The sequence below is a fragment of the Umbelopsis ramanniana genome, assembly GCF_025399195.1.
Source record: "Umbelopsis ramanniana AG unplaced genomic scaffold K450scaffold_31, whole genome shotgun sequence".
In the NCBI taxonomy this organism is placed as follows: Eukaryota; Fungi; Mucoromycota; class Umbelopsidomycetes; order Umbelopsidales; family Umbelopsidaceae; genus Umbelopsis; species Umbelopsis ramanniana.
Window position 1 is genome coordinate 224,476 of NW_026252117.1, and position 24,761 is coordinate 249,236.

A 24,761-nucleotide genomic window follows, 5' to 3' on the forward strand; every position below is an offset into this window, starting at 1 on the left:
CCCTCCCCCTTTTTTTTTTTCTTTTCTTCTTAATCAAATCTGTGCACACTTTCTCTCCTTCGTTGCATTGCCTGTTCTTTTATTCCATTGCGATATACCATCTGGCTGGGCTGGAAACCACATCCCCCATCATAGCAAAAAAAGAAAAAAAACTTATACTGCTGTGAACGAAATACACATGTTCTTTTATTCCTCACATAAAAATCTTCTCATTGGGTCTGATCTATTTCAATAAACGACGACGCGTATCAGCAGCCAACATTTTTCTCAGTAGGCGCGCGATTTTTTTTTTTCCCTTGTCTTCGGCCTCCAAGTCTGTCTTCTACCCTAACAAGAAGTTACATACTTATCAAACCCCTTTCCCCGAAAAATTCAATATGAGAGAAGTCGTTAGTATTCACGTTGGTCAAGCTGGTGTCCAGATTGGTAATGCCTGCTGGTAAGTTTTATGCAATCTGTGTCATCCCATCTGTTTCTCCAAAACTCATGCCCGGGAACTTGGATCCCATTGTTACTAGGGAACTTTATTGCATGGAACACGGCCTTAGCCCTGATGGTTTCTTGGCACCTGATGCCATGAACGATCACTCAGCTGACACATTCTTCTCGGAGACCAGCAACGGAAAGCATGTTCCTCGTACTGTGTTTGTCGACTTGGAACCCACCGTTATCGATGAAGTCCGCACTGGCGCCTATCGTCAACTCTTCCACCCTGGACAATTGATCACAGGAAAGGAAGATGCTGCCAACAACTATGCCCGTGGTCACTACACCATTGGCAAAGAAATCATTGACCCCGTCATGGACCGCATTCGTAAGTTGGCTGATAACTGTACCGGTCTCCAAGGTTTTCTTGTCTTCCACTCCTTCGGTGGTGGTACCGGTTCTGGTTTTGGTGCTCTGTTGATGGAGCGCTTGTCAATTGATTACGGAAAGAAGTCCAAGTTGGAATTTTCTATTTATCCCGCCCCTCAGGTTTCCACCGCTGTCGTTGAACCTTATAACGCCATTTTGACTACTCACACCACTTTGGAGCACAGCGATGTATCTTTCATGGTCGATAACGAAGCTATCTATGATATCTGCCGTCGCAACTTGGATATTCAGCAGCCTTCTTACAGCAATCTCAACCGTTTGATTGCCCAGGTTGTCTCCTCCATCACCGCCTCTCTTCGTTTTGATGGTTCTCTCAACATGGATTTGAATGAGTTCCAGACTAATCTTGTCCCTTACCCTCGTATTCACTTCCCCTTGGTTGCCTATGCTCCCATCATTTCTCCCTCCAAGGCCCGCCACGAATCTCTCTCCGTTGCTGAACTCACCAATGCTTGCTTCGATGCTAACAACCAAATGGTCAAGTGTGATCCCCGTAACGGTAGATACATGGCCTGTTGTATGTTGTATCGTGGTGATGTTGTTCCCAAGGACACGTATGTAGTTTTTATATTGGGAGTTGGTTTTAGGGGAACGGCATTTATCTAACTTTTTATTTTTTTCCATCATTTCACTTTTGCTTTCTTCAGCAATGCTGCTATTGCCAACGTTCGATCCAAGCGCACTGTTCAATTCGTTGACTGGAGTCCTACTGGTTTCAAGATTGGTATCAACTATCAACCTCCCACTGCTGTTCCCGGTGGTGATGTCGCCAGTGTCACCCGTGCTGTCTGTATGCTTTCCAACACTACTTCTATTGCCGAGGCTTGGGCTCGCCTTGACCACAAGTTTGATCTTATGTACGCTAAGCGTGCTTTCGTTCATTGGTATGTTGGCGAAGGTATGGAGGAAGGTGAATTCTCTGAAGCTCGTGAGGATTTGGCTGCTTTGGAGAAGGATTACGAAGAAGTTGCCATGGATTCTATGGCCATGAGCGATACCGAAGAAGTCGAAGAATATTAATTATACTGCTATGACACCATCCCTGCCATCTTATCCAGTACAGTAATAATAAAAAAACCCTTTTTTTCAAACGAAAAAATTGGCGAGCTTTGTGTGCAAAATGGTCCCAATTTATTATCTGCCCCCCACCATATTTTGGTCACCATTGCACAAAAAATTGGCTGACTTAACATGATCTACCGAGCTACTCAGTTCATCATGAAAGCAAGGGAAAACATTGAGACCTCATAATAAATAGATTTCACCAACCAAACCGTTGCCTCACATTGAGAATAGTCTGTACTCTTCTGCCATCACGTGTACCAAATAACCTTTTTTGTGATTCCGCTGAGACAAAAAGGTACCCCCAACCGGATCTCAGCTTTGCATCCGTCAACTGTCCAAATGGCCCAACTAATGACTTCATCACAACTTCGCATGCCTCTTACTGTTCGTCGAATACTACGGATTTTAACCGATCCATACTTCCTGTCGTTAGCCATTCCAGTCTGCGTTACAGGGACCGTATATGGAGTTTGGAAGCTGTACTGGCGAAGAAAACGTAGGTGAATTTAGTAAACGAATGACTGCCTGGGATAAACAGAGTGGGGTAGTATCGTTGATATGCCCTAAAAGCGAACGATTGGTATGTTGCTCGAAAAACTTGGCAATATTAATCTCCCCACGAATTCTTTTCCACCGTATAGTTCCTCAACGAATTCTAGACCAGCACACCGTACAATACTTCAAATTGGTCGAAAAACTCCCAGTCTCTCACAACACCGCTATGTAAGTGCAGCCTGTGTATAGTATGATATCAAGCTGCATCGCTCTGACCCCCTTTTTGTCCCAGTTATCGGTTTGCTTTACCATCCAAGACCGCGGTCCTCGGTCTGCCAATTGGACAACACATTTCTCTAGTAGTGGATGTAGATGGAAGAAGTGTTTCAAGAAGCTATACACCTACCAGCCAGTTTAATACCCAAGGACATTTCGATCTTATGATCAAGGTAACTCCCGTTTAAATGCGTGCCTTGTTTGCCGTGCTTGCTGACGGATAATCCATCTTCCAGTCATACCCAACTGGAGCGGTCTCAAGTTTCGTAGCAAAGCTAGATGTTGGCGACACTGTAGGTGTGAAAGGACCAAGAGGCGCCTTCACATATACACCGAGAATGGTGAGGGAATTAGGCATGATCGCAGGTGGAACAGGAATTACCCCCATGCTTCAGGTAAGCTTTACGACCAGTTTATGCATCCGAATGTTCCTTGGTAGAGAGATATTCACCGAACCCTCTTTCTTTCATGCTAGATTATTCGCGCTATTCTGAGCAACCCTCATGACCCTACGAAAGTATCTCTCATTTTCGCAAATGTGACAGACGACGACATATTGTTACGAGAGGAGCTTGATGAGCTGGCAAAGCGACATGACAATCTGAAAGTATACTATGTATTGAATAATCCTCCCGAAGGATGGACCGGTGGAGTGGGGTTTGTAACGAGAGAGATGATTGAAAGATGGTTACCTCCGCCAGCTAAAGATATCAAGATCCTACTCTGTGGGCCGCCTGCAATGATGAAAGCCATGACCCTCCTCACCAATGAAATAGGATATGAGCCTACTAGACCAGTTAGCAAACTGACAGATCAGATATATTGTTTTTAGATTGAATACTTGTCATATAATTTTGAACCTCATGTAACGAATATTTTGAGAATTTTCATCCTCCATCTTTTTTTTTTTTTTTTTTACGCCTGTGCTAAAATCTTGATATACAGTTCGGAGTTTCGCCATCTCTACAGTTTCCTTTATTACTACAGCTTTTTGCAACAGCAATGCTGCGATTCACACCCCCTAATGTTCGTCGCGCGGTCAGCATGCTACCTCGTGGCGCTTTAGCCTATAGGGCTTCTGCTTCAAAGGCTGCTCTCCCTTCCTTAGCTGTGTCGCTCCGTCGCTATGCCACGGAATCAGCTGCTCAAGTCGACACCAAAGGACCCACCAAGGTTGTCCACTATACTGTTGACAAGTATCCCGGTTACGAACGAGACACCCGCTTTAGCCAGGTAAGGGCAATCATAGGTTAAAAAATAACCTCTTCGATTGCTTCTGACATGATCAACTTCTCTAGCTCTCGCCTGACCATGTCGAACACTTCAAATCCATTGTCGGTGACAACGGTATGATTTACGACAACGATGATGATCTTTTCGTTTTCAACACAGATTGGATGAACAAGTATAGGGGAAAGTCTAAGTTGGTTTTGAAGCCAAAGACTACTCAACAGGTCTCTGACATCATGAAGTATTGTAACGAAAACAAGTAAGTTTTGCCCTCCCCCACCTCCACCTCGAGCATATGTTTGATAACTAAATGGTCTCAAGGTTGGCTGTTGTTCCACAGGGTGGAAATACTGGTTTGGTTGGCGGCTCTGTCCCCGTGTTCGACGAAATCGTTCTCAGCCTTGCCAACATGAACCAAGTCCGTAGCTTCGATGCTGTCTCTGGTAAAGTACCATTCCCCTCGATGTAAACATGTGTGGTTCGCGAAGTGTATATATTGATTGCGTCTGTAGGTGTCCTTGTCAGTGATTCTGGATGCGTTTTGGAAATTTTGGACAACTACCTTCATGAGAAGGGCTACATTATGCCTATCGATTTGGGTGCTAAGGGAAGGCAAGTATCGTTCACCTATCATTACTCTGTTATCATAGGTTAACAGTCTAGTTTCTTTACAGCTGTCATATTGGCGGTAACGTAGCAACAAATGCAGGTGGTCTGCGATTGCTTCGTTATGGATCATTGCACGGAACCGTCCTAGGCTTAGAGGTTGTGTTGCCTGACGGTACCATTCTCGAAAATCTTTCCACTCTACGCAAAGATAACACTGGTTATGATCTCAAGCAACTCTTCATTGGATCAGAAGGTACCCTCGGTGTCATCACCGGTGTGTCTATCTTAACACCTCGTAAGCCCAAGGTAAGACTTCCAGAGTGATCTGATATTTCAAGCAAAGGTTGAGGAACTAATAATGACATCCTATCAGGCTGTCAACGTTGCATTGCTCGGTGTCAATTCATTCGAAGATGTCCAAAAGGCTTTCAAGCAAGCTAAATCCGAAGTGTCTGAAATTTTGTCTGGTATGTTGTAGTCGTAGCAGTGTACTTGGTGATTCGTTGCACCCCCCAATCTTTTATTTATTTACCAATACCTCCCAGCATTCGAGTTTTGGGATACTAATGCATCTAAGATGTTCAAGAAGCACAGTGATGTGAAAGGTGCTCTCTCCGACGAGTATCCTTTCTACGTCCTCATCGAGACCAGTGGTTCAAACAAGGATCATGATGATGAAAAATTGAATGGATTGCTCGAGAACTTGATGACCGATGAAGTTGCTCTTGATGGTGTCGTTGCTCAGGATGAGACTCAGATCCGAAACTTGTGGTCCATGCGTGAAGGTATTCCTGAAGCTCTTAGCAAGGAAGGAGGCGTTTTCAAATATGACGTTTCCCTTCCTGTGCCCCGCCTCTACGAATGTGTCGAAGACATGAAGAAGCATCTCACTGAACATGGTGTTTATGGAAAGGATGACTCTCCCGTTGTAGAGGTTGTCGGTTACGGTCACGTTGGTGATGGCAATTTGCATTTGAACATCGCTACCAAGACCGTCGATACCAAGATCATGAACATTATTGAACCATATATCTTTGAATGGGTTTGTAAGTAGACCAGCCTCTGACTGACTACGTCTTGTTACAGTATAAACTCATATCTTTCTTTTACAGCAAAGGAGAACGGATCAATTTCTGCTGAGCATGGTAAGTTATTATACACTTTATATTCCGTCCTTGTAATTTCACCACTCTAATGACTTGTTTCATCAGGCCTTGGACTTCAGAAGGGCAAGTTCTTGCATTACTCCAAGTCAGATGCTATGATACAGTTGATGCAGACTATCAAGAAGACTATTGATCCTAATGCTATCATGAACCCTTACAAGTATCTTCCCCAGAATTGAAGTTGTAATAGTGACTACGTCTAGTAGTAAACCGGATTTTCCAACACAATGTACAAAGGGTACACATTCAATAAAAAAAGCCCGCTGATTTGAATTTTTTCCCCTCCACCCGCTGTCAAGTTTTGTTGAAATCCAGCATTCACAGAATGGCAACTACTGAGACCATGAACGGACAGGAGCAGCACCCACATGAAATGACCGAGTATAATGGCACCCATAGACTGTTTATGCAGTCTATGCTATCGCATCGTATCCTGGAGGAATCTCAGGCCGAAGTGATCTACGAAAAGATCTGCGACATGCTCAACGGTAAGACTTCACGCGTGGTCCACCAATGACATCAACATTATACCTCAACTTTAGGTCTCCTTTCATATTTAAGCCGACAAAGCTGATTTTGGTGACTTTGTTGCTGTTATCAACAAGGAGATCTCGGATGTTGATCTCGCCCTGAGACGGACAGTCGATGAATACAATAGCAGTGCTATCATCGCTCTGGTATGACTATGAAATTCCAGATGAACCCTGTTTTCCTCTCCCTTTTAATTCTGTTCGTCATGTGTAGGTGAATACCAGAGGTGACGAAGTGGCACAGCTTGCAACAACCTATACTGCAAATGAGATTGGATTTTTCAAGCGAGTGGTAAGGCGCAAAGTTCAATGGGACGTAAAACACGCAAAATACTGATTCTCCCGGTGGTTGATGATCAGCTGGAGTTGATTGTTACCGCAGACGATGAAGCGTTTTCTCTCGGTTCCATGGCGGCTATACGCGAAGGTCCAAAACTAAAACCCGCCTTTTCACAACGAGAAACGGAGGAGCTTCTCAACAAGCTGGTAGCTGACAAATGGCTGATGAGACGAAGGTATCGATTATGTTCCGTGTGTATGAAGTGGCTTATAATCATGGGTGTATTGATCCATTCAATTTCTTTTACCGATATCGTAGAGATGGATACTACGTGTTGCATATGCGAAGCATCATTGAGCTACAAAATTATCTCAAGGAGACGTTTGAGAATGAAATTCACGAATGTCTAATGTGCATGGAAATTGTTACGGTGGGAGAGAGGTGCAGTCAAGGTCGATGCGAAGTTCGATTGCATACACACTGTGCAGCAGGTTACTTTCCGGAGCAAGACAATGGGTCCGAGATCAAGTGTCCGACTTGCGGGACTACTTGGGCGAGGGATAATACCATCGGCACAATTAGACAATGATTCTATGTTCAGCACGAACAGGATCAAATGTCTTTTCAGAACCAAGACACGAAAGTAGAAACCCTCTCATCATTGTAAAAAAAGACATCCCTACACTCCACTCCATTTGTACATCCCTCATTTTTTTTTTATAACCATTCTTAATAACTGCCTCGTATTTCTACGTACGATAATATCTTCCACTACTGTCGTGTTAATCCTCGAAGCGACACATCGTATACGACCTCTTCTATGCGCTTCAAATCGTATTTAAGGCTGTCAAACCTAGATAAACCGATATTTTAGCGCATACAATGACACCTAACATAGATAATCCACAACAGAAATGGCGCAAACCTCTTTCGTAAATTATCATTCTTCAAGTTCAAAAGTTGAAATCCTGCCATCAAGTCCTTGACAAAGCTGGATATCCTGCGTGGTCGATCGTAGTCTCCACTAGTGACTGAATTGACAGCAAGCCGGGACTTTTTCCTTCATATTAGACAATCTGTACATAATAAAGCGGAACATTGTTCACCACAATCTGAGGACTGCGTACCAATTCATTTGCCACACTGATGAAAGACTGGAGTACGTCTTCGTATGGTATGTGCAACCCAAGCAATTCATTCTGGATATCGACCTTTACTGTAATGAAGGCATAAATATGTATTGCGTGGGCGGGCTGTCATTGCTTCGGCATACATACACTCTAATGCATCTTGGAATTCTGCGATGGTTGGAACTCGCTCATGCTTCAAATAGGTTGAGAAGGCCACTAGAAACAGGATTTGCTGTTGTAGCCAAGATGTAGGGTGAATACTGGAAGAGATGACCATGCTGGTTTCAATAACTTGCACTTACTTGCAGTGTTCCTCTCCAGAGATCACAGTATCTGAAAATCATTTTGTCAGTATTGCGGAACTAGGAGTTGCAAGCCATCAATTCATACGCTCGTACTTGTAATATTGAGTCTCAGGCACCAGCTTGTCTAATGTTTGCAATAGCTCCCTTAGAGGCTCGAAATCCACTGTGGGTACTATCCATATGACCCAATATCAGTTTTTTACCATGTTTCATCAACTATAGGTAGCACTATTACCTGGCCCAGTCGGATCGGCATGTATACGATTCAAATATGCGATTTGAATGCGCGCCGTACGATCGAGATCTCGTACAATTTGTCGGATTTCCTGTAGGATAATGGAAACTCTTAAAAGCCTAGTGAAGGCTGCATAAGTTACTTTTAACCCCTTACATCTTTGCGAGCCGTCTCTTCATCGAGTCTTTGCTGGATCTGCTCAAACACTTGGTGGTCTAATGTCGCCATACCATAAACTCCGTGATACGGGTGCAACAGTGATTGTTTTATGCAGGTTGAAAATTACCGCTGTGTTGACATTTTATTTACAATACATGATAAAATCCATACAGATAGCTACAGCAGTCTGTTCTATTTGTCTTTATTATTTCAATCCAGATAGCTGTGGCAGATTTATCTTAGCAATGTTACATGGTCGATATTGACATGAGAGACATTGGCAGGTATCCGTTTCTATCAATGACACTCTAGATTGTGCTTCATACCACTGGTTCATAGAAAAGTGGATATTCGATGTCCTAGAGACTGACAGTGGATGACAATGAGATACTAACTTGATCCACGACCAACATGTGAAAATTTAAACATGCCTTTTTTGGGCAGCTTTGAGATATCCCAACGTTTGACTCCTCACCTGTTCATTCTAACAACATTGCAATGCCTATGACGCCAAAGAGGAAGCGAGCGTTGAACAATGTCATAGACAGCTTTATCCACTGGATGGGGAAGTTCATTACCTTCTTATTCTCATTCCTCATCGGTCCTGGAATGGCAAGTCTTCTCTTAACATATCGTTGACTGATAAGCGACTTCAATCATAACAGCCTTCGCGCCCTTTCTTTAGGCCATGTTGAATAACGTCCAAAGTCACAAAATAGAAGATCAATTACAAACGCAGCTTAAGACTTCATCAAATTACAGAGACTGGCGAGCACAGGCTCAGCGGCTAGACAAGTAGGTTCATCACCGCGTTCCGACAGAAATGTGACTTTTTGCTCTCTCGCTTAAATTAATTCATTCATTCACCTTGCAGGATGCTTGGTAGGATATGAATGGCGATTATTAATTTATTTTTATATATCCTAACATGCTTCTGCTGATAAGGAAATGATGGCTGGAAAGCTGATCCCAATTCAAAGCTGTATGATCGATTGTTGATCGAGTATCGACTTCGACATTTAAAGCAAGTTCGAAGGAAGAATGATGTCAACGACATTATATACACTTTGAGAGGTGGCCTTCTGAGAAATTTTGGCGGAATTTGCGATAGAAAACTGTTTACACGTTCATATATTGGGTAAGGATATGTTGCATTGCTGTAACCTGTGTGAGCTTCGGCATTAACAACCGTTATCACTTGATAGCACCAAGTCATTGATAGAAGATTATATGGATGAGGTCGTTTCTCAATTGGAATACGTTGAAACAACAGGAGAGCTGGATCCACAGACGAAGCTCAAGTTCTTTATGGATACACGACAGAGTTTTGGATGCTCGGCTTTAATATTGCAAGGCGGTGCCACCTTTGGTACGTCCAATACTTTCCTTTTTTTTTTTTTTCTTTGTGGTGGCGACAACCAAGGCTTCAGAGACTTATTTTACTGACGGATTCACCTGCAGGTTTATATCATATTGGAGTTGTAAAAGCCTTGCATGAGCGAGACTTACTACCACGTATCATCAGTGGTACTGCAGTTGGGGCACTGATCGCTGCGTTGATATGTATTCATACAGATGAAGAGCTTCCGGTAAGTTTCAGATGAGCGTCAAAGTATAAACACCTCCTGTTCCTAACTTCAATATGTACAGAATGTTCTCAAGCCAGATGGTATTAATTTAACAGCTTTCTCAAAAAAGAGCCCCAAAGGGTAAGTTCATATTGCAGCTCCAATGTATTAAACGCACACATATTTATGCAATGCTTAGCAACGTAAGAAGGAGAATAACAAGGCTATTGAAATACGGTAAATACATCTATGGAATTATTACTCTCAACGTATTATGTCCTCACAGCGATATGTCATATTTCGTATAGGACATTTGATGGATATAAAAGTTCTTCAAGAGTGTGTTCGCGCTAACGTCGGCGATCTCACTTTCGAGGAAGCATATGATCGAACCAAACGAATATTGAACATCAGCGTTTCTTCTAGTAGAACACTTGAGGTTCCACAGCTGTTGAACTACTTGACTGCACCCAATGTCGTATGTGTCCTTTCTAATGAAGCAAATACCCTAATATGTTATCATTAGCTTCATCAATTAACCTTTACCTTCTTCCTGCAGCTCATTTGGAGCGCTGCCTGCTGCTCTTCAGCATCCATTGGTTTGTTTGGAAGTAGCGATTTGCTGGCTAAAAACAAGAACGGCGACATTGTTAAATGGAGTTCGTCTGCGGTGAAGTGGAATCACTGGACCGAAGCTAGTGCGGCAGAGGGTGAAGCGCCTTTACTCCGTCTGTCCGAATTGCTGAATGTCAACCATTTCATTGTCTCACAAGCAAATTCTTACTTTATACCGTTTGTGAGCAACCAACCTAATGCGCAGCACGACACTCTCTTCCATAAAGTTGTTTACATCATAGCGTCAGAGACCCGGCATCGCTTATTTCAGGTAAATATGCTTGTTTATTTCTCTTTATATGCCAGCCACTGCAGTGCCCCACTAATCAAGGTTTACAGCTCAATCAAATAAACCTATTGCCTCGAGTATTACGAGGGGTGATTGAAGAGAAGGTGTCAGGCGACGTGACAATCGTTCCGTCTCTTTCTCTAAAGGTAATCTAGAATAATTTGATCGTGAATCATCCAACAGCATCTCATACCTTGCTACATAGGACTTTAGCACTGTGTTTGCCAACCCTACTCAATCCTTGTTGGGTTATTGGTAAGAAAGCGATATCAGAATATGCTGATCTATGAATAAAATTTTGCGAATCGCTAACCCTTCCTCTAATGCACAGGATACTGAAGGGTGAGCAGTCTACATGGCCACTCATCTCATTAACGGAATCACGTTGTAAAATCGAACTAGCACTTGATAGAGGTAAGAGTCATGTGGCGGTACTAAATTCGCTTTATATCATATTGATCTGTCCGTTACAACCATTAGCACTTCTAAGGATGCGAGCCACTTCCGAAAATGCACCCATCATTGTGCACAACAAGGTGTTCAGTCATAAGAAACGAGCCAAATCGATGAACTGATGTATAAAGCTAGACAGCACAGAACACTTGCAATCAATAGATAAATCAACTGTCAACCACAGTAATTATTTGAAATTTGAATGTGAACATGGCATTTTGTTATCTATTGCGTGAATCATATTCCAAAAAGCGTGCAAATGTGAAGAGAATGTAAAAGGGGACAAATGTACAGTTTTAAAAAGATATCTGAAGGGAGAAAGCTTAGATTACAGCAAGAAAACTACAGCAGATTAATAAACGAGCTTCTCATCCTAAAAGAGTGGAAAACATGGGTCAATAACAAAGCCAAAATAAAGAGAGGATCAAATAGCAGGCAGGCATCATGATGACTTACCAATTGCTGAGCTTCCTTGAAGCACTCCTCGTAGAGTTCCTTATAATCTTCAAAATCCTTGTCATTCTTCTTGCCAGCGACAACCATGATGCAGGAAGTAGGTCGCTTGGTAGAAGCAGCAGTACCAAGATCCTCCTTGGAAGGAATGAAAACGTATGGAACTTGTTGATCCTCGCACAAAACGGGGAGATGGGTGATAACGTCGATTGGTGAGATGTCACCAGCAATGATAACGAAACCCTTCTCACCCTTGCGAACACCCTTGACAACGTCCTTCACACCACGTCTGACCTTCTTAGCCTTGGAAGCTGTGGGAAAAGCAAAAAACACCGGTTAGTATATAGAGGACAGACGTAAAAGGCAAAGCAGACGTGCAGAGAGAGAGATCTATGCAAATCAAGAACGCAATGAATCATAATATGAAATCGGGATGCGCACCTTTCTTGACAGTCTTCAAAAGCTTCTTGTTGAGTTTCTTTTCGGCAAGAGGATGGGCAATAGGAGCAATGTCCAAAACTCTGGTCTCTTCCTCGTTATCGGATCCTGCAGATTGCTTGACCTTCTTTTCCTTCTTTTCCTTGCCCATGTTTATAATGTGTTGAAAGGGTTAATGAATCGAATCGCCGCTGTTTCGTCTAGAAAAAAAAAAAAGCGTTTGGGACTTCACCTTTGACAAGCCACCCGGTCCCCGAAAAAATTGCACACATTAATTTGATCAGCGAATATGGACGGCTTTTTCTTGGTGGACCGCGTGCCTCCGACGTTGCTTTGAGATATTCAGCCTAGATGGCTTTTACAAACATGCTCTGCGGTAAAACCATGTAATGGAGAAGATTATATATATATCAAATCATAAAAGCCGTGCTTCTTACTCGTTATAATGGAAGAAAATCAGTCAATGATGTACGAGCGAGTTCAGTTGAAATTATCTGGTAGCCCATGCGTGGAATGATATTCTATGCCAGGATATCTTAGCTGTCAGTCATATCATTCAATGCTTTCTCTTCTAGTTTCCTCTACTAATTGCACAACTTTGCATAGTAGTGTGAAGTACTGTCGTTATTTGCACGGACTGATACCAGGCTATGGCGAAAAATAAACTCCGCGGTAAGGCTGCTAAATTTTGAAGCTGAAAATTGCCAGGCGCGTTTCCAGACACGACTTGTCGGCACACTACGCGATGGACGATTACGACACATTCTCTGCAGCTCAAGATGAGCAAATCTCGTCAACTCAGTTGGACCCGTTAGCTCCAACTGACCCTACATTACGTGCAGAACAGGAAAAAGACAAGACGAAAATAAAAAAGAGAACAGCAGCCATCTCACTTGACCCCAAGCTGTAAGTGTTACTGCTCAGGCTTACGCTTACATAGCTTGAAAAGCGACTGAAACGATTGCTATGGCAGCCTTTTAGGAGACAAGGGCCTTTCACGGCTTCGGCGACAAGGAAAAGTCATGAAGTTTTATGGCAAAGGACGCGAGGTAATGGAGCGGCTGGTATCGAGCAGTAACATCAATTGGTTTACTTATCCCGGTTTATCATGTTCTACCACACATTAGGATGAAGACTTGAAGCGGATCATGGAATTTTACCAAATGTGGGCTCATAGCTTGTACCCACGTCTAAACATGAAGGATTTTTCTGACCGAGTAGTCAAGGTTTGCAGCAAACGCCAGTGCAAGGTACTCTCACACATTATGCGATATGCTTCTTTTCCCATATGGATGCTAATGCAATACTGCTTCTCACAGGAAACACTGAATGTATGGAGACAGGAGTTGGTAGAAAACAAATCAGTAGAAAGCATGGAAGGCGGATTTACAGGAATAACCATCGAAGGTAAATTGACTGTGCACCAGGTTACGTGCTAGCTGAAACGAAGACTTTTTTCCTCACATATGCTATACAGATGATGCCAATGAAACGAATGCTAGCAGAAGTGCCGGTGTAGATGATATCTGGGGGGTAAGTACACGTTTTTCAAGTACTCTAGTCATGAAAACCCATAGCTGATCTGACGCTGCTTCAGAGCGCTGCAAATCCCCCAACCGATCCATTTTTCCAATCGCTAAGCCCATCGTCGCCGCCGCCCAGTGTTTCTACGGCATCGACTGATCAACAATCTGTGTCATTGACGGAGGAGCAGAAGAGAAAAATAGACGAAAATAGGTTGAAAGCCCTCGCCAAACGACGTGCGCAAGTTTCCAATCCCACATCGACTCCATCAAATCAGACACAGGAGATGCACTGGGATGAGTTAGAAGATATGGAAGCTCAAGCGGAAGAAGAGTACGAAGATCCTGCAGAGGAATACGTCTAGTTATATGTATCATAGTTGAAATTTGACATTGGATTTATAACCTTTGTCAATCTTGTATATTGTCGTTTAAATAAACAAAGAAAGAACGAAAAAGGGAAAAAGTCAAAGAGTTGGGAAGGATACTTCTTGGTAAGGGTTGGTATATGTGCAAAGAAGAAACAGAAATTCAAAAAAAGATATACACAATAGAAAATAAAAAAGAGCAAGCATTTAACCTTTACGAAATGCGTTATGAAAAATGGGTTGCTTGCTTAGACTTGAGTCATCCTCTGTACTTTGACATTCTTATCATCATCTACGATGTTCTGGGCAACCGCAGCGTCATCTGCAGCGATGGCCGCAGTAACACCATCTACTTGATCTTTAGTAAAATACATGGGAGGCTTTCGTTGCAGTACAACCTCACGGTCTATGACAACGTGCTTGATGTGTGAATCAGGAGCCTCGAACATTGGATCGAGAAGCAACGATTCCTATTGTGAAAAAATGGGTTAAACCATCGTAACATCCATGTTGACGTGAGATAGCGAACGATCACTTACCACAATGCGTCTCAATCCACGAGCACCCGTTTGTTTCTCAGAGGCTTTGCGTGCAATTTCCTCCAGGGCAGAGCTTGTGAAATGGAGGCCAATGTCATTGAAACCGAACAGGGTTTGATATTGTCGAATGAGCGAATTCTTAGGTTCAGTCAATACTCTGATAAGGTCACGAATCGACAGGTTCTTAACCGAGGCTACCACAGGTAAACGGCCAACGAACTCTGGGATGAGGCCATACTTGATTAAATCTATGATGAAATGATCGTTTAATACTGTTTCACAAATATTGCGGTATCTTTTGCCAGTACAACTTTTGTTTTAAAAAAGTGAAACTTACCAGTAGGCTCGACATCATTCAGGATATGAGGTACATTTTCGCCACTGTTTTTGATATCTTCACTGCTCTTGATGGGAGCATCGAACCCAATGGACTACACGAGAGATGTTTTACCATTAGTAGATGTTTTTACAACTGCTGCATTATCTTTTGTTTAGTCCCAAAACTCACTCCTTTGGCGATGCGATCACTGATAATCTTGTCCAGACCAATAAATGCGCCACTTAGGATAAAGAGAATGTTGCTAGTGTCGACAGAGTACACTTCACCTTTGGAGTTGTTTTGCCCTGGACCCAATCCAGCCCCAGCAGCCGGTGGCTTCTTGCTCGAACTACTGGCGCCTGTCTTATCTGTTACATTGACGATGGTACCTTCTAGCATACGCAACAATGCCTGTTGTACACCTTCACCAGAGACATCTTTGGACGCAGAGTTCATATCGGATCTTCTCGAAATCTTGTCAATTTCATCAATGAACACGATACCAGACTCAGCTTTCTTGACATCGAAATCGCAACTCTAGATAGACCATGTGTGAACATCCAGTATAGCTTTGCACATGATGCATTGCTTCCGTCTGTAGACTTACCTGTAACAATCTGTGAATAACAAGCTCAACGTCCTCTCCTACGTAGCCAGCCTGAGTAAACGGGGTAGCATCCGACATGGAAAACGGTACTTGCAAAACCTTGGCCAACGTTCTGGCTAACAGTGTTTTTCCTAAAATCGTGCATGAAATAGTCAGACCACCAGCTCGCACTTCCAGTCGATCCGTAATTCTCCCATACCTGAACCAGTCGGTCCTACAAGCAGCACATTGCTCTTATCCAAGGTTGGAGCATCTTCTCCTGTGGCGGACATTATTTTGGCTTCATTCTGGCTTCTCTCGTTGGTGTTAGAGTTTTGTGAAGGTGGGTTTATCCACCCTCGTCGTTGCCATGAGGAATTGGATATATACTGCGGAACCACCGAAACTATATACGGAATTGTGAGTGCTCAGAAACCTTACTTCGCTACCGCCTTTCCCCATCACTTACATCTGCCATACTTATCGTAAATGATACGATCAGTAGGAACCAGTTCTGTGCCATTCGCATTCGGAGTGTAGTAATCTGCCTGCTGCTGAGATGGAATAGTTGGATGATGCTGGTGCTCTCCTTGATATCGATCGTCCAATTCAGCAGTAGGGGGATAAAGCTCTTGCCTAAGTTGTTGATCATCTTGCTGTAATGTGACGTTGGACCTCGTACGGTTATAATGATTGTATACAGCGACTGCTAATATCCGTTTGGCCTTTGTTTGCCCAATGACAAAGTCGTCAAGGTGCTTAACAATCTGTGAACCAATGAGCGGCGGAGATTAGTTGAAACTTTTTCGTCGTGTGATTTTTCGGACATTACAGCGGATAGAAGGTTGGTAATGCACGGAGATACTTACAGTTCTAGGATTACTGACAGAGGCACTGACAGATTCAAATGCATTGACATATTGCGCGTTAGCCATGGTATCTGCAGGAGCCCCACTGCCATATTCATATTGGTCATAGCCTGCAGATGACGCTTCTTTCTGCTGTGAAGACCGTGTAGTAAGGGCGGCAAAGGGCTTTGGAGATGGCGGCGGTTGTTCATTACCAGCTTCACCTTTGTTGTTATTACTTGTAGACTTCCAACGTAGCTGAGAGCCTTGACGTGATGCAGACTTGGTATCTTCCCAACGGCTCAGTGCCACAGAGCTGATATATCGAGAACGAAAGCACCCTGTAGTAGGCAATAGCAACCGTCGGGTGGAGGAATGAGTCAAGTAGGAGCTTTTAAGGTAAGAGCTTTTGAAGGAATGCATAGTGGTAAATGCTTGATTGAAGGTTCTCATGGGGACAGAGAAAACAGCAAGTGAAGACGACGACCCTTTGCCTTGCTATGTTATTGGCCGTGGTCACATGCCTGGGGGTTTTGGAAATGGCAGGATTGATTACCAAAAACAGGCTTCTGATTAAGAGATCATCCCAGTGGGTTTTCCTTACTTGCTGGAAGCAAAGCTGTCTGAAGTTGGTTGCTTCATACATGGTTTGAACGAATAAAGACATCATACAGAAATGCAATGGATGACTTCGTATGTCACAATAGCTTATATAACTGGCGCTATTTCTGCATCCATGGATCTGAGTCGTCAAGTAGATTAAACGTCACTGACCTGCAAAGAACATTCACATTTTGCACTACAGTTTATGATTACAATGAGAAGTGAGATGAGAGAATATGTGTATGGTACGTTGCCGTATGACGCCAGATCTATAACTGTATGGTCTAGTGCAAAGATATTTTTCTGCCTTCAAGTCTAGATAAGAGTTCAACTGAACTATCATCTGTAAATTCGATTGACGTTATCAAGATTGGACCAATGTAAGATCAGCATGGTTCTTAAAGGTATCAATCGAAGTACACTATCATTGGATAGAACTCCACCTTTCACCGCTTGTTCCACAGGTTCCAACTCAATCAGATCGGTGAATTTGTTTTGGGCATGCTAACAAAAAGGCAAAATTGCAGCTTCATCATTTGCTGAAGTGCATAGTTCAGGTACCATTGCACACAAGATACATTGGGTGTTATACTCTGACCATGAATACCCGATTTTAGTCTCAATTGACTAGGCGATGAGAAACAGGTACTTTTGGTTTTCGTCGAGATAAAACGCTCACGCACAGAAATGCCGGAAACTACTGTGCTATGCGCTTGTAAATGTGAACTATGGCTAGCATACAATGTCATTATTGAAGTGTCTACGAGGAAGGCATTTCTCCGCGGCATTTGATTGGCGCTGTATGTTGCTTACCACATTGTAAATTTGTGGTAAATCATTGTTTAATTTTTATTGGCTGTGAACCTGATCAAATTGAGTCGGCTGCTGCCCAAAAAAGAAGTGAAGAAAAAAAAAGTTTCAGTGTCGTACATGTCAGAGATTGGCCATGACCACCATCGACAGTAATCCAAGTTCATCTTCAGCAAAGCTTGCAGTACCGTCTGCTAATGCAAGCGATGGTAAAAGCACCGGCGGTCGTGCTCGAGCATTCTCCTTATCAACCATCATGGCTGGTAGAGCCCGCCGATCTTATTCGGTATCATCAGCTTACCCACCTACCAGCAATCCAAGTTTGTATCTATCCCCTCCCCGCTCATCGGGGGACCACACCTTCAGTATAAATGCAGATATACCGTTGCCATATCCTCCCGGATCGTCCCCTTTGAGCGATGTTACAAAATTGCAACAGTTCAGTTCACTCTCTGTATCTGTGGCACAAAGAAGAAACTCCACTGCTGCTTTACGGCGAAAGTATGAGGATTTGGAGCAGAAACTCGAGGCTACTCCGTTATGGGTTTTGGTATCTACGTATCTGAACTACCTGATCTTGATTTTGTACGGCCATTTACGAGATATCCTCGGCAAAGTCTTCAAACGAGATGAATATGCTCATTTACGTACCCACAACGTTTGTATCCTGTCCTACCACTTCCGATCCCCCCACTCTTGGCCTAGTACTAACAACGTGACTTGAACAGGGATATGCTCCGTTAGTCTCTGATTTCGATTCTTTCTACACACGCCGATTGTACATGCGAATTCGGTAGGTTTCTTTCACCAAAAAGTTTTATAATCATTCAAGTGGAACCGATTTTAAACTTTAATTCCCCAATTTTTCAGCGATTGCTGGAATAGACCTATCACAGGTGTCGCTTCTCGTACGGTCAAGTTGTTGGACAGAACAAGCGATGACTTTAACAAAACCTTTAGGTTCGTTACATGTTTACCTGTTTAGTATGGCTGATCGGAACAGACACTGATGTTATCTACTTTTCCCCAGTTTGACTGGCACTACCACCGAAGCCGTCAATTTTGCTTCATATAACTATTGTAAGTTAGAAACCACCGCATTGAAGTAGTTGAAGCATGCGGTACTAACCGTTTAACTCCAGTGGGTTTTGCTCAGAGCGCCGGAGAATGTGCTGATGCAGTTGAAGAAACTGTAAAGACCTTGGGTGCCTGCAGTAGTAGCCCTCGATCTGAAGCTGGTGGAAGCAGCTTACATCGTCAGCTTGAAGGCAAGGTAGCACAGTTTGTTGGAAAGCCGGCCGCTATCGTTGTTTCCATGGGGTTTGCTACAAATTCGACAACCATTCCTACATTGGTTCGAAAGGGCTGTTTGATCATTAGTGACGAATTGAACCACAGTTCTATCATCTTTGGAGCCCGACTTTCTGGAGCTTCCATTCGTGTCTTCAAGCATAACAACATGGACAGCTTGAAACTTTTGCTGCAAGAGGTTATCTCGCAAGGCCAACCTCGTACTCACCGACCTTGGAAGAAGATCATGGTGATTGTTGAAGGCTTGTGTAAGTGAAGCGACTTCCTGGAAAGGTTAAGATCAATCCCATTTTCCAGCATTTCTCATTTTTTCCACCAATCAGATTCCATGGAAGGCTCCATTGTCAATTTGCCTGCTCTCGTACAACTTCGCAAACAATTTGGCGTATGTATCTATCGTGCCCGTCCATAATGCTAATGGAAGCAAACTAACCGAGATCGTTATGCAGTTCTATCTTTACGTCGATGAAGCACATTCTATTGGTGCTTTGGGTGAACGTGGAGGGGGTGTTTGTGACTTTTATGGTAAAGATAGCTCTTCCTATCACAATCAATGCCAATACGGTACTGACTATTGTTGTCAACTATAGGTATTAGTCCATCTCATGTTGATATCCTTATGGGCACATTCACGAAATCATTTGGCGCTGCTGGTGGATACATTGCTGCCAATAAGGTAGGAGTTGACATGAAGTTGAATTGCAGTACGTCCAAGAAGTAACAAAGTGAGCTTACACCAAATGCATTTTATAGGAAATCATTGATTATCTACGATTGAAGAATCATTCATTTGCATACGCTGAATCCATCACTCCTCCTGTGGCTCAGCAAATTTTGACTAGCATTACAATCATTCGTGGCGACGACGGTACCAATGAGGGACGCAAACGTATTCAGCAACTGGCCGATAATTCCATTTACTTTGCTGCTCGTCTTCGAGAAATGGGATTCATTGTTTATGGCGATGAAGGAAGTCCTGTCATCCCTCTTCTGGTCTTTAACCCAGCCAAAATACCGTATGTTTGCAAAAAGATTCTGCTCGTCGCATTGTCTGGTCACCCAGTTAGAACTAATCATCACTTTTATTATCTACAGTGCATTTTCTCGCGAGTTATTACAAAGAAAAATTGCTATTTGCGTTGTTGGATATCCCGCAACCCCCATTATTACCGCACGAGCACGCTTCTGTGTTTCTGCTTCGCACACACGAAAAGACCTTGGTAAGCTACATTCGATTGTTCTGACTTACACCACTCACCCGCTAACGGTTTGTCTTCCATCACCCGCAGACTATGCTCTGGAGCATATTAGTGAGATTGGTGATACTTTGATGCTCAAGGTCTCCCGAGCAGCTAGAAAAAAGTTAGAATAGAATAGTTAATTTTTGTGATCTATCCCTGTTGTTGTGTTTAACAGACCTGTATCATATCAGTATTTATGCAAAATCAAACTAAAAGCATGCTTCCCAACTTTTTTCTTTGCAAATTTGTGCCTGCCCGTCTTTTGTGTATTGAACAGACTTTTTATCTTGCTCCCCATCGGCTCTTCTTCAAAATGTGGTTTAGCATGCTGGCATGTGTCTGCCTACTGTTTGCCTTTATGTGGAGGCTATGGGCAGTTCTACCCAAAAGCAGTAGCAAACCTAGACGGCATAGTACATCTCCATGCAAGACCTGCATAGTGTTGGGATCAGGTAAACCCAGACTTAAACCTTTGGCTCTATGAAATGTAACGTTAAATGCTGAAGAAAAGTTCACACCAGGCGGCCATACAACCGAGATGATAGCGCTGATTCGCAATCTTGATGATCACCAATACGCGCCTCGCACATATGTCATAGCAGATACGGATTCATTGAGCGAGGTGAAGGCGCGACAGCTGGAGCAAGAGCGATCGGGCGTTGAACATAAAGATGTAAGCGGAAAGAGACCATCAAACAGTATCATAATTTGCAACCTTCTAATGGAGAATACATGGTGTCATTTCAGTACTTTATACTAAGAATACCACGATTAAGAGAGGTAGGACAGTCGCTGAGCAGTGTGCCCTTCAGCGTCGTCAAAGCTTTACTTGGGTCATTCAAAATACTATCTAATATGCCGGATCTAGTGAGTATCAGCCCCTCCCTCTCTTTGCTCGCACAATTTTCAATTGACCTATGTAATAGATCATTTGTAATGGCCCAGGAAGCTGTATCTCGATATGCATGGTGGCATATCTGCCAAGGGTACGATCAATACATATATATACCGCCATACAATGGTACACTAACCTACGTTCAATAGCTGCTGGGGATTAAGCACATACGCATCGTCTACGTCGAGTCGTTTGCAAGAGTCAAATCATTGTCTGTCACTGGACGGTTACTTTACCCAGTTGTAGACAATTTCCTCGTACAATGGCCAGAACTACTAGAAACATACCCTCGCGCTATTTATAATGGCACTTTAGTGTGATATGTAATATATACACACAGGATCAATTTATTACTACAATGAAACTTCCTGTTGTGATCTGATTTAATCCGATCTTGACTGCTACCGTTACCTAGCTTGGTTGCCACAGTGCTGGAAATGAGACTTTGGAAAGCTTTCTTCGCACACTACACCACCCTTATGTGAGAAGCTGGAGTTCGAGTCTCGGCTGATGGGTATGGGAGGACGACCTGTTTTAGGAGCCACATAGTCGCTGTCTTCATTTTCAGCAGACATAGCGCCAATAGCAGGAGCGGTTGCCACCCCGGAAGCGGCAAAGTCTTTGTCATCGAAATGGTGCACCTTGCAGTCGTGAATAGTGGAAATAGGTTCTGAAAAATGGAAAGAGAATTCCTCGTCATTAAGGATAGGATCTCTACTAGCTTCATGGTGTGCCCCGCTGGAGTGATGTTGATGATGCTGCATTTTGGTGTGAAAAGAAACAAAAAGTACTCTCGCAAGCGCCAATTTGACAACAAATATATGCAATTTGGGGATTTTGAATCGGCAGTACTGTCATTTTGTCGCCTGATTGGCGAATGGAATCGCTCGGGTATTAATGGGAAAAAAAAAACACCTGAAACCATTCCTATCGAATTTCTCTTTGGAACATCCAGCACCGCTCACAGCGTATCATATTCACCACATAGCAACAAAAGCCCTGCATATCATTTTATCGCTGCTTGATCTGAGGAATCACTGCTCACATCTTCCACCACAGGGTAAATCATTATTGGGTCATAATGTAATCAACTCTTTAGAATACCGCAATAGCTATTGCCTTTCATCTACATCAAATCATCTCCATAAGACTGCTGTGGATACGCATTTCCGGCAGCTTGTGGTGCTCCATAATTATTGCTTCTGATGTTTTCACCAGGAACACCCAAAGATCTAGCCAACCTTGCGATCTCATTATCCAGGAATGTTATGTTTTGCCGCCGAACTGTCTTTGCCAAGAGTTCGCCGTCTCCATGCTCATAAGCCTTGATTAAATCATCACTGATCTCTGCTTCCTCTGATTGAGGAAAGCCGGCATCACGCCTAAAAAAAAAGAGCAAGCGATAAAATTAGAACCTTTCCGAAGGTTGACATATCATCCTACTTCAAGAAAAGAAAAAAAACGTACGAGCAAAAGTTGTGGAATTGTTTGTTTGCCTCGACCTCATCTCCCATGGCTAAACTGAGTATAACGATGCTGAGGTTGGCCTTGTGAAGGGCTCCCCTGTTGGTCATTTTTTGCAAAACAACAGATTGTCGGTTCAACATATCCGCAGCTCTATCATATCTGGAAACGCCAAGCAAAAGGTCAGTCATGAAACTTGAGCAGGGTTATGCCTTCAAACATGATGGTTTTCCTACTTTTGAGTCTTGACTAGCAATGAGATAGCCTTCTTGAAGGTGTCCATAGCAAACCGACCGCGATCTTCCTGTTCATACAACGAGCATGATTGCGAATACAGATCAATAGCAGCATTGACATCGACATTTTCCATCACCCTAAGTAAAACAGGCACACCATGTAAATTCAATGATCCGCTCGCAAAAGAAAACCCAAGATTCATCTTGATCCATTTCCTCCAAACTTACTTGGCAGCCTTCTCCAGTTGCTCGGCACCACGATCCACACTACCTAATTTTAGATGACAGGCATGTGTTAATTATTCCATTCTTTGGCACTGCCTCCAATATCCGCCAATTTACCTTGAGTAACAAACAGCTCACTGGCACGTCTGTAAGCATCTGCTGCTCGGTCAGGTTGATGGAGATTTTGAGCAAGAATTTGAGCTGCGCTCTCCATGGCTTTACCAGCCAAGTGTGTACTGTGAGTGATGTTCCACGCAGTATCAATCAATTTGAAAACAAAAAGTCGAAGGAAGTGATTGGTTTTAGCGTACTTAAATGATAGACAACGTGGTTACTAAACAATACGATCACTACGTACGCATCTGCCTTCAACAAAGCCTCTGATGCCTTATTGTAGGCCTGCACGGCTTGTTCGTAAGATTTTCCAACTTTAAAGGCAGTTGCTATCCAATTCAGAGAAATGGTCAGCGTCAACCACATTTTTCGAACCAAGATGATATAAAACTATCTACCTGCTCTTTCGTAATTTTGTCCAGCTATATCCCAGTCAGGTTTCTTAAAGAGCCCCTTTTGAGAGCTATTATAGTGAATTCGGTAACACGGAGTGGATTGAAAGTGTGAGGTTGTGAATTGAGCGTTCATACATTCTTACAACTGCGGTTGAAAACTCACGCCTTGTCACCATCTTGCATCAGCTTGACGGCAGTCTTAATTCTCTCAGCCTCCATGATGAATGTACTAGGTCGCAGAAGTCCGAGAAAAGCGTGGCAGTGACAATGTGCTCGAAAAACCCAGCAATAGGGGTTAGGGTCAAGATCGCAATTTGCAGTGGAAAATTAAATAGATTATGTCACTAGGGCAGCAACACGAATTTTATCACTAAAAGCTGAGGTTGGTCCAAGCCCCCCATGCGTTGCCGCCCAAGAGCGATACTGAGTGGGGCAGACTCAGACAGCGCCATACTTTTATTGAGGCTGACCCACTGCATCAAATAAATCCGCTGATGTCAAACTCATTTACACGGCGACTTCCCGAAAGTTGCGAATGTTTGTTGTGTTATATTTAAACGAGAGATGTTTACGGTGGGCAGCGTCCCATGAAACATTATCATCATAAAAGATGACTAGCAACTTTTGAAGGGGAATTTATGCATGTGGACGTTACCCCTCGCATGTGGACCTGTAAGAGCCTTAAATCAGCAAACAACATCGTGCAAGGGGAAAGCTTCCAGTAGCGAGCGAGCATTTGTACCGATTGCCAAATGAATGGGATCCCAAGCCCGCGTCTTATTTTGTCTTTATTTAGAATGTATATTTTTGTATTTTTAACTTGAATGGGGCAAAATACAGGTCTCTAAGCCACTCATAGTGCCCCTGGGTTGAACGCCTTCGTCTGAGCCCAACCCAACCACTTTAGCTATTTCGACATCGAAGGTGCAGAAAAGAGCTCGCAAGTTGTTGGAAAAATTAGCATGAATTGCCGACAAAAGTCAGGTACTGACTCAGTTATAGTGGGTGACCTGGGTATATAAGCCAATTTTTAAGTTACGCAAAAACCGAGTAAAAAGCGGCGGTGACTTTTGTGCAACCTAGGTTATCTATTAAACGGAAAGCACTGTTGA

At 43.2% G+C, this 24,761-nt stretch overlaps 13 protein-coding genes across 13 annotated transcripts; 8 read left to right on the forward strand and 5 right to left on the reverse strand.

The window, feature by feature from the left end:
* Positions 1-290: 290 nt before the first annotated feature.
* Positions 291-2,115, forward strand: K450DRAFT_243403 (uncharacterized protein). Its single transcript, XM_051589413.1, has 3 exons — positions 291-439; positions 519-1,430; positions 1,524-2,115. Exons 1-3 carry the CDS (start codon positions 378-380, stop codon positions 1,894-1,896), a joined length of 1,347 nt encoding a protein of 448 aa, XP_051444234.1. The 5' UTR covers positions 291-377; the 3' UTR covers positions 1,897-2,115.
* A 36-nt stretch (positions 2,116-2,151) lies between these two features.
* Positions 2,152-3,676, forward strand: K450DRAFT_243406 (uncharacterized protein). Its single transcript, XM_051589414.1, has 5 exons — positions 2,152-2,437; positions 2,583-2,664; positions 2,729-2,885; positions 2,949-3,107; positions 3,188-3,676. Exons 1-5 carry the CDS (start codon positions 2,281-2,283, stop codon positions 3,542-3,544), a joined length of 912 nt encoding a protein of 303 aa, XP_051444235.1. The 5' UTR covers positions 2,152-2,280; the 3' UTR covers positions 3,545-3,676.
* Positions 3,677-3,680: 4 nt separating this feature from the next.
* Positions 3,681-5,906, forward strand: K450DRAFT_243410 (uncharacterized protein). The gene is made up of 9 exons (XM_051589415.1): positions 3,681-3,945; positions 4,011-4,201; positions 4,264-4,385; positions 4,455-4,554; positions 4,617-4,857; positions 4,925-5,018; positions 5,097-5,597; positions 5,664-5,696; positions 5,763-5,906. The coding sequence occupies exons 1-9, from the start codon at positions 3,715-3,717 to the stop codon at positions 5,894-5,896; spliced, it is 1,647 nt and encodes a 548-aa protein (XP_051444236.1). The 5' UTR covers positions 3,681-3,714; the 3' UTR covers positions 5,897-5,906.
* Positions 5,907-6,012: 106 nt separating this feature from the next.
* Positions 6,013-7,606, forward strand: K450DRAFT_243417 (uncharacterized protein). The gene is made up of 5 exons (XM_051589416.1): positions 6,013-6,205; positions 6,279-6,394; positions 6,462-6,539; positions 6,608-6,762; positions 6,846-7,606. The coding sequence occupies exons 1-5, from the start codon at positions 6,043-6,045 to the stop codon at positions 7,114-7,116; spliced, it is 783 nt and encodes a 260-aa protein (XP_051444237.1). The 5' UTR covers positions 6,013-6,042; the 3' UTR covers positions 7,117-7,606.
* On the reverse strand, positions 7,208-8,455 carry K450DRAFT_243421 (uncharacterized protein). The gene is made up of 8 exons (XM_051589417.1): positions 8,354-8,455; positions 8,198-8,288; positions 8,056-8,134; positions 7,960-7,990; positions 7,805-7,889; positions 7,655-7,743; positions 7,453-7,580; positions 7,208-7,380 (listed from the first exon to the last, which is right to left on the reverse strand). Exons 1-8 carry the CDS (start codon positions 8,423-8,425, stop codon positions 7,299-7,301), a joined length of 657 nt encoding a protein of 218 aa, XP_051444238.1. The 5' UTR covers positions 8,426-8,455; the 3' UTR covers positions 7,208-7,298.
* Positions 8,456-8,578: 123 nt separating this feature from the next.
* K450DRAFT_243427 (uncharacterized protein) lies at positions 8,579-11,649 on the forward strand. Its single transcript, XM_051589418.1, has 14 exons — positions 8,579-8,968; positions 9,042-9,151; positions 9,231-9,238; positions 9,302-9,494; positions 9,562-9,725; positions 9,818-9,945; positions 10,007-10,065; positions 10,133-10,161; positions 10,233-10,402; positions 10,484-10,810; positions 10,879-10,974; positions 11,034-11,083; positions 11,160-11,242; positions 11,309-11,649. The coding sequence occupies exons 1-14, from the start codon at positions 8,855-8,857 to the stop codon at positions 11,401-11,403; spliced, it is 1,626 nt and encodes a 541-aa protein (XP_051444239.1). The 5' UTR covers positions 8,579-8,854; the 3' UTR covers positions 11,404-11,649.
* Positions 11,252-12,391, reverse strand: K450DRAFT_243429 (uncharacterized protein). Its single transcript, XM_051589419.1, has 3 exons — positions 12,176-12,391; positions 11,738-12,045; positions 11,252-11,654 (listed from the first exon to the last, which is right to left on the reverse strand). The coding sequence occupies exons 1-3, from the start codon at positions 12,321-12,323 to the stop codon at positions 11,634-11,636; spliced, it is 477 nt and encodes a 158-aa protein (XP_051444240.1). The 5' UTR covers positions 12,324-12,391; the 3' UTR covers positions 11,252-11,633.
* Positions 12,392-12,894: 503 nt separating this feature from the next.
* K450DRAFT_243433 (uncharacterized protein) lies at positions 12,895-14,186 on the forward strand. Its single transcript, XM_051589420.1, has 6 exons — positions 12,895-13,078; positions 13,146-13,221; positions 13,300-13,422; positions 13,492-13,579; positions 13,650-13,705; positions 13,770-14,186. The coding sequence occupies exons 1-6, from the start codon at positions 12,918-12,920 to the stop codon at positions 14,058-14,060; spliced, it is 795 nt and encodes a 264-aa protein (XP_051444241.1). The 5' UTR covers positions 12,895-12,917; the 3' UTR covers positions 14,061-14,186.
* A 6-nt stretch (positions 14,187-14,192) lies between these two features.
* Positions 14,193-16,819, reverse strand: K450DRAFT_243437 (uncharacterized protein). Its single transcript, XM_051589421.1, has 8 exons — positions 16,377-16,819; positions 15,977-16,274; positions 15,728-15,913; positions 15,529-15,659; positions 15,111-15,458; positions 14,940-15,033; positions 14,603-14,850; positions 14,193-14,533 (listed from the first exon to the last, which is right to left on the reverse strand). Exons 1-8 carry the CDS (start codon positions 16,806-16,808, stop codon positions 14,312-14,314), a joined length of 1,959 nt encoding a protein of 652 aa, XP_051444242.1. The 5' UTR covers positions 16,809-16,819; the 3' UTR covers positions 14,193-14,311.
* A 1,055-nt stretch (positions 16,820-17,874) lies between these two features.
* Positions 17,875-20,559, forward strand: K450DRAFT_243446 (uncharacterized protein). Its single transcript, XM_051589422.1, has 11 exons — positions 17,875-18,426; positions 18,497-18,561; positions 18,639-18,728; positions 18,799-18,848; positions 18,911-19,327; positions 19,403-19,464; positions 19,529-19,604; positions 19,670-19,755; positions 19,833-20,095; positions 20,175-20,299; positions 20,369-20,559. Exons 1-11 carry the CDS (start codon positions 17,905-17,907, stop codon positions 20,449-20,451), a joined length of 1,839 nt encoding a protein of 612 aa, XP_051444243.1. The 5' UTR covers positions 17,875-17,904; the 3' UTR covers positions 20,452-20,559.
* K450DRAFT_243450 (uncharacterized protein) lies at positions 20,116-21,608 on the forward strand. The gene is made up of 5 exons (XM_051589423.1): positions 20,116-20,772; positions 20,842-20,993; positions 21,068-21,187; positions 21,247-21,306; positions 21,365-21,608. The coding sequence occupies exons 1-5, from the start codon at positions 20,517-20,519 to the stop codon at positions 21,533-21,535; spliced, it is 759 nt and encodes a 252-aa protein (XP_051444244.1). The 5' UTR covers positions 20,116-20,516; the 3' UTR covers positions 21,536-21,608.
* Positions 21,437-22,397, reverse strand: K450DRAFT_243456 (uncharacterized protein). Its single transcript, XM_051589424.1, has one exon. It carries the CDS (start codon positions 22,138-22,140, stop codon positions 21,682-21,684), a length of 459 nt encoding a protein of 152 aa, XP_051444245.1. The 5' UTR covers positions 22,141-22,397; the 3' UTR covers positions 21,437-21,681.
* Positions 22,241-24,140, reverse strand: K450DRAFT_243462 (uncharacterized protein). Its single transcript, XM_051589425.1, has 8 exons — positions 23,813-24,140; positions 23,653-23,717; positions 23,499-23,583; positions 23,258-23,376; positions 23,144-23,186; positions 22,916-23,053; positions 22,683-22,841; positions 22,241-22,597 (listed from the first exon to the last, which is right to left on the reverse strand). The coding sequence occupies exons 1-8, from the start codon at positions 23,866-23,868 to the stop codon at positions 22,342-22,344; spliced, it is 921 nt and encodes a 306-aa protein (XP_051444246.1). The 5' UTR covers positions 23,869-24,140; the 3' UTR covers positions 22,241-22,341.
* Positions 24,141-24,761: the final 621 nt, after the last annotated feature.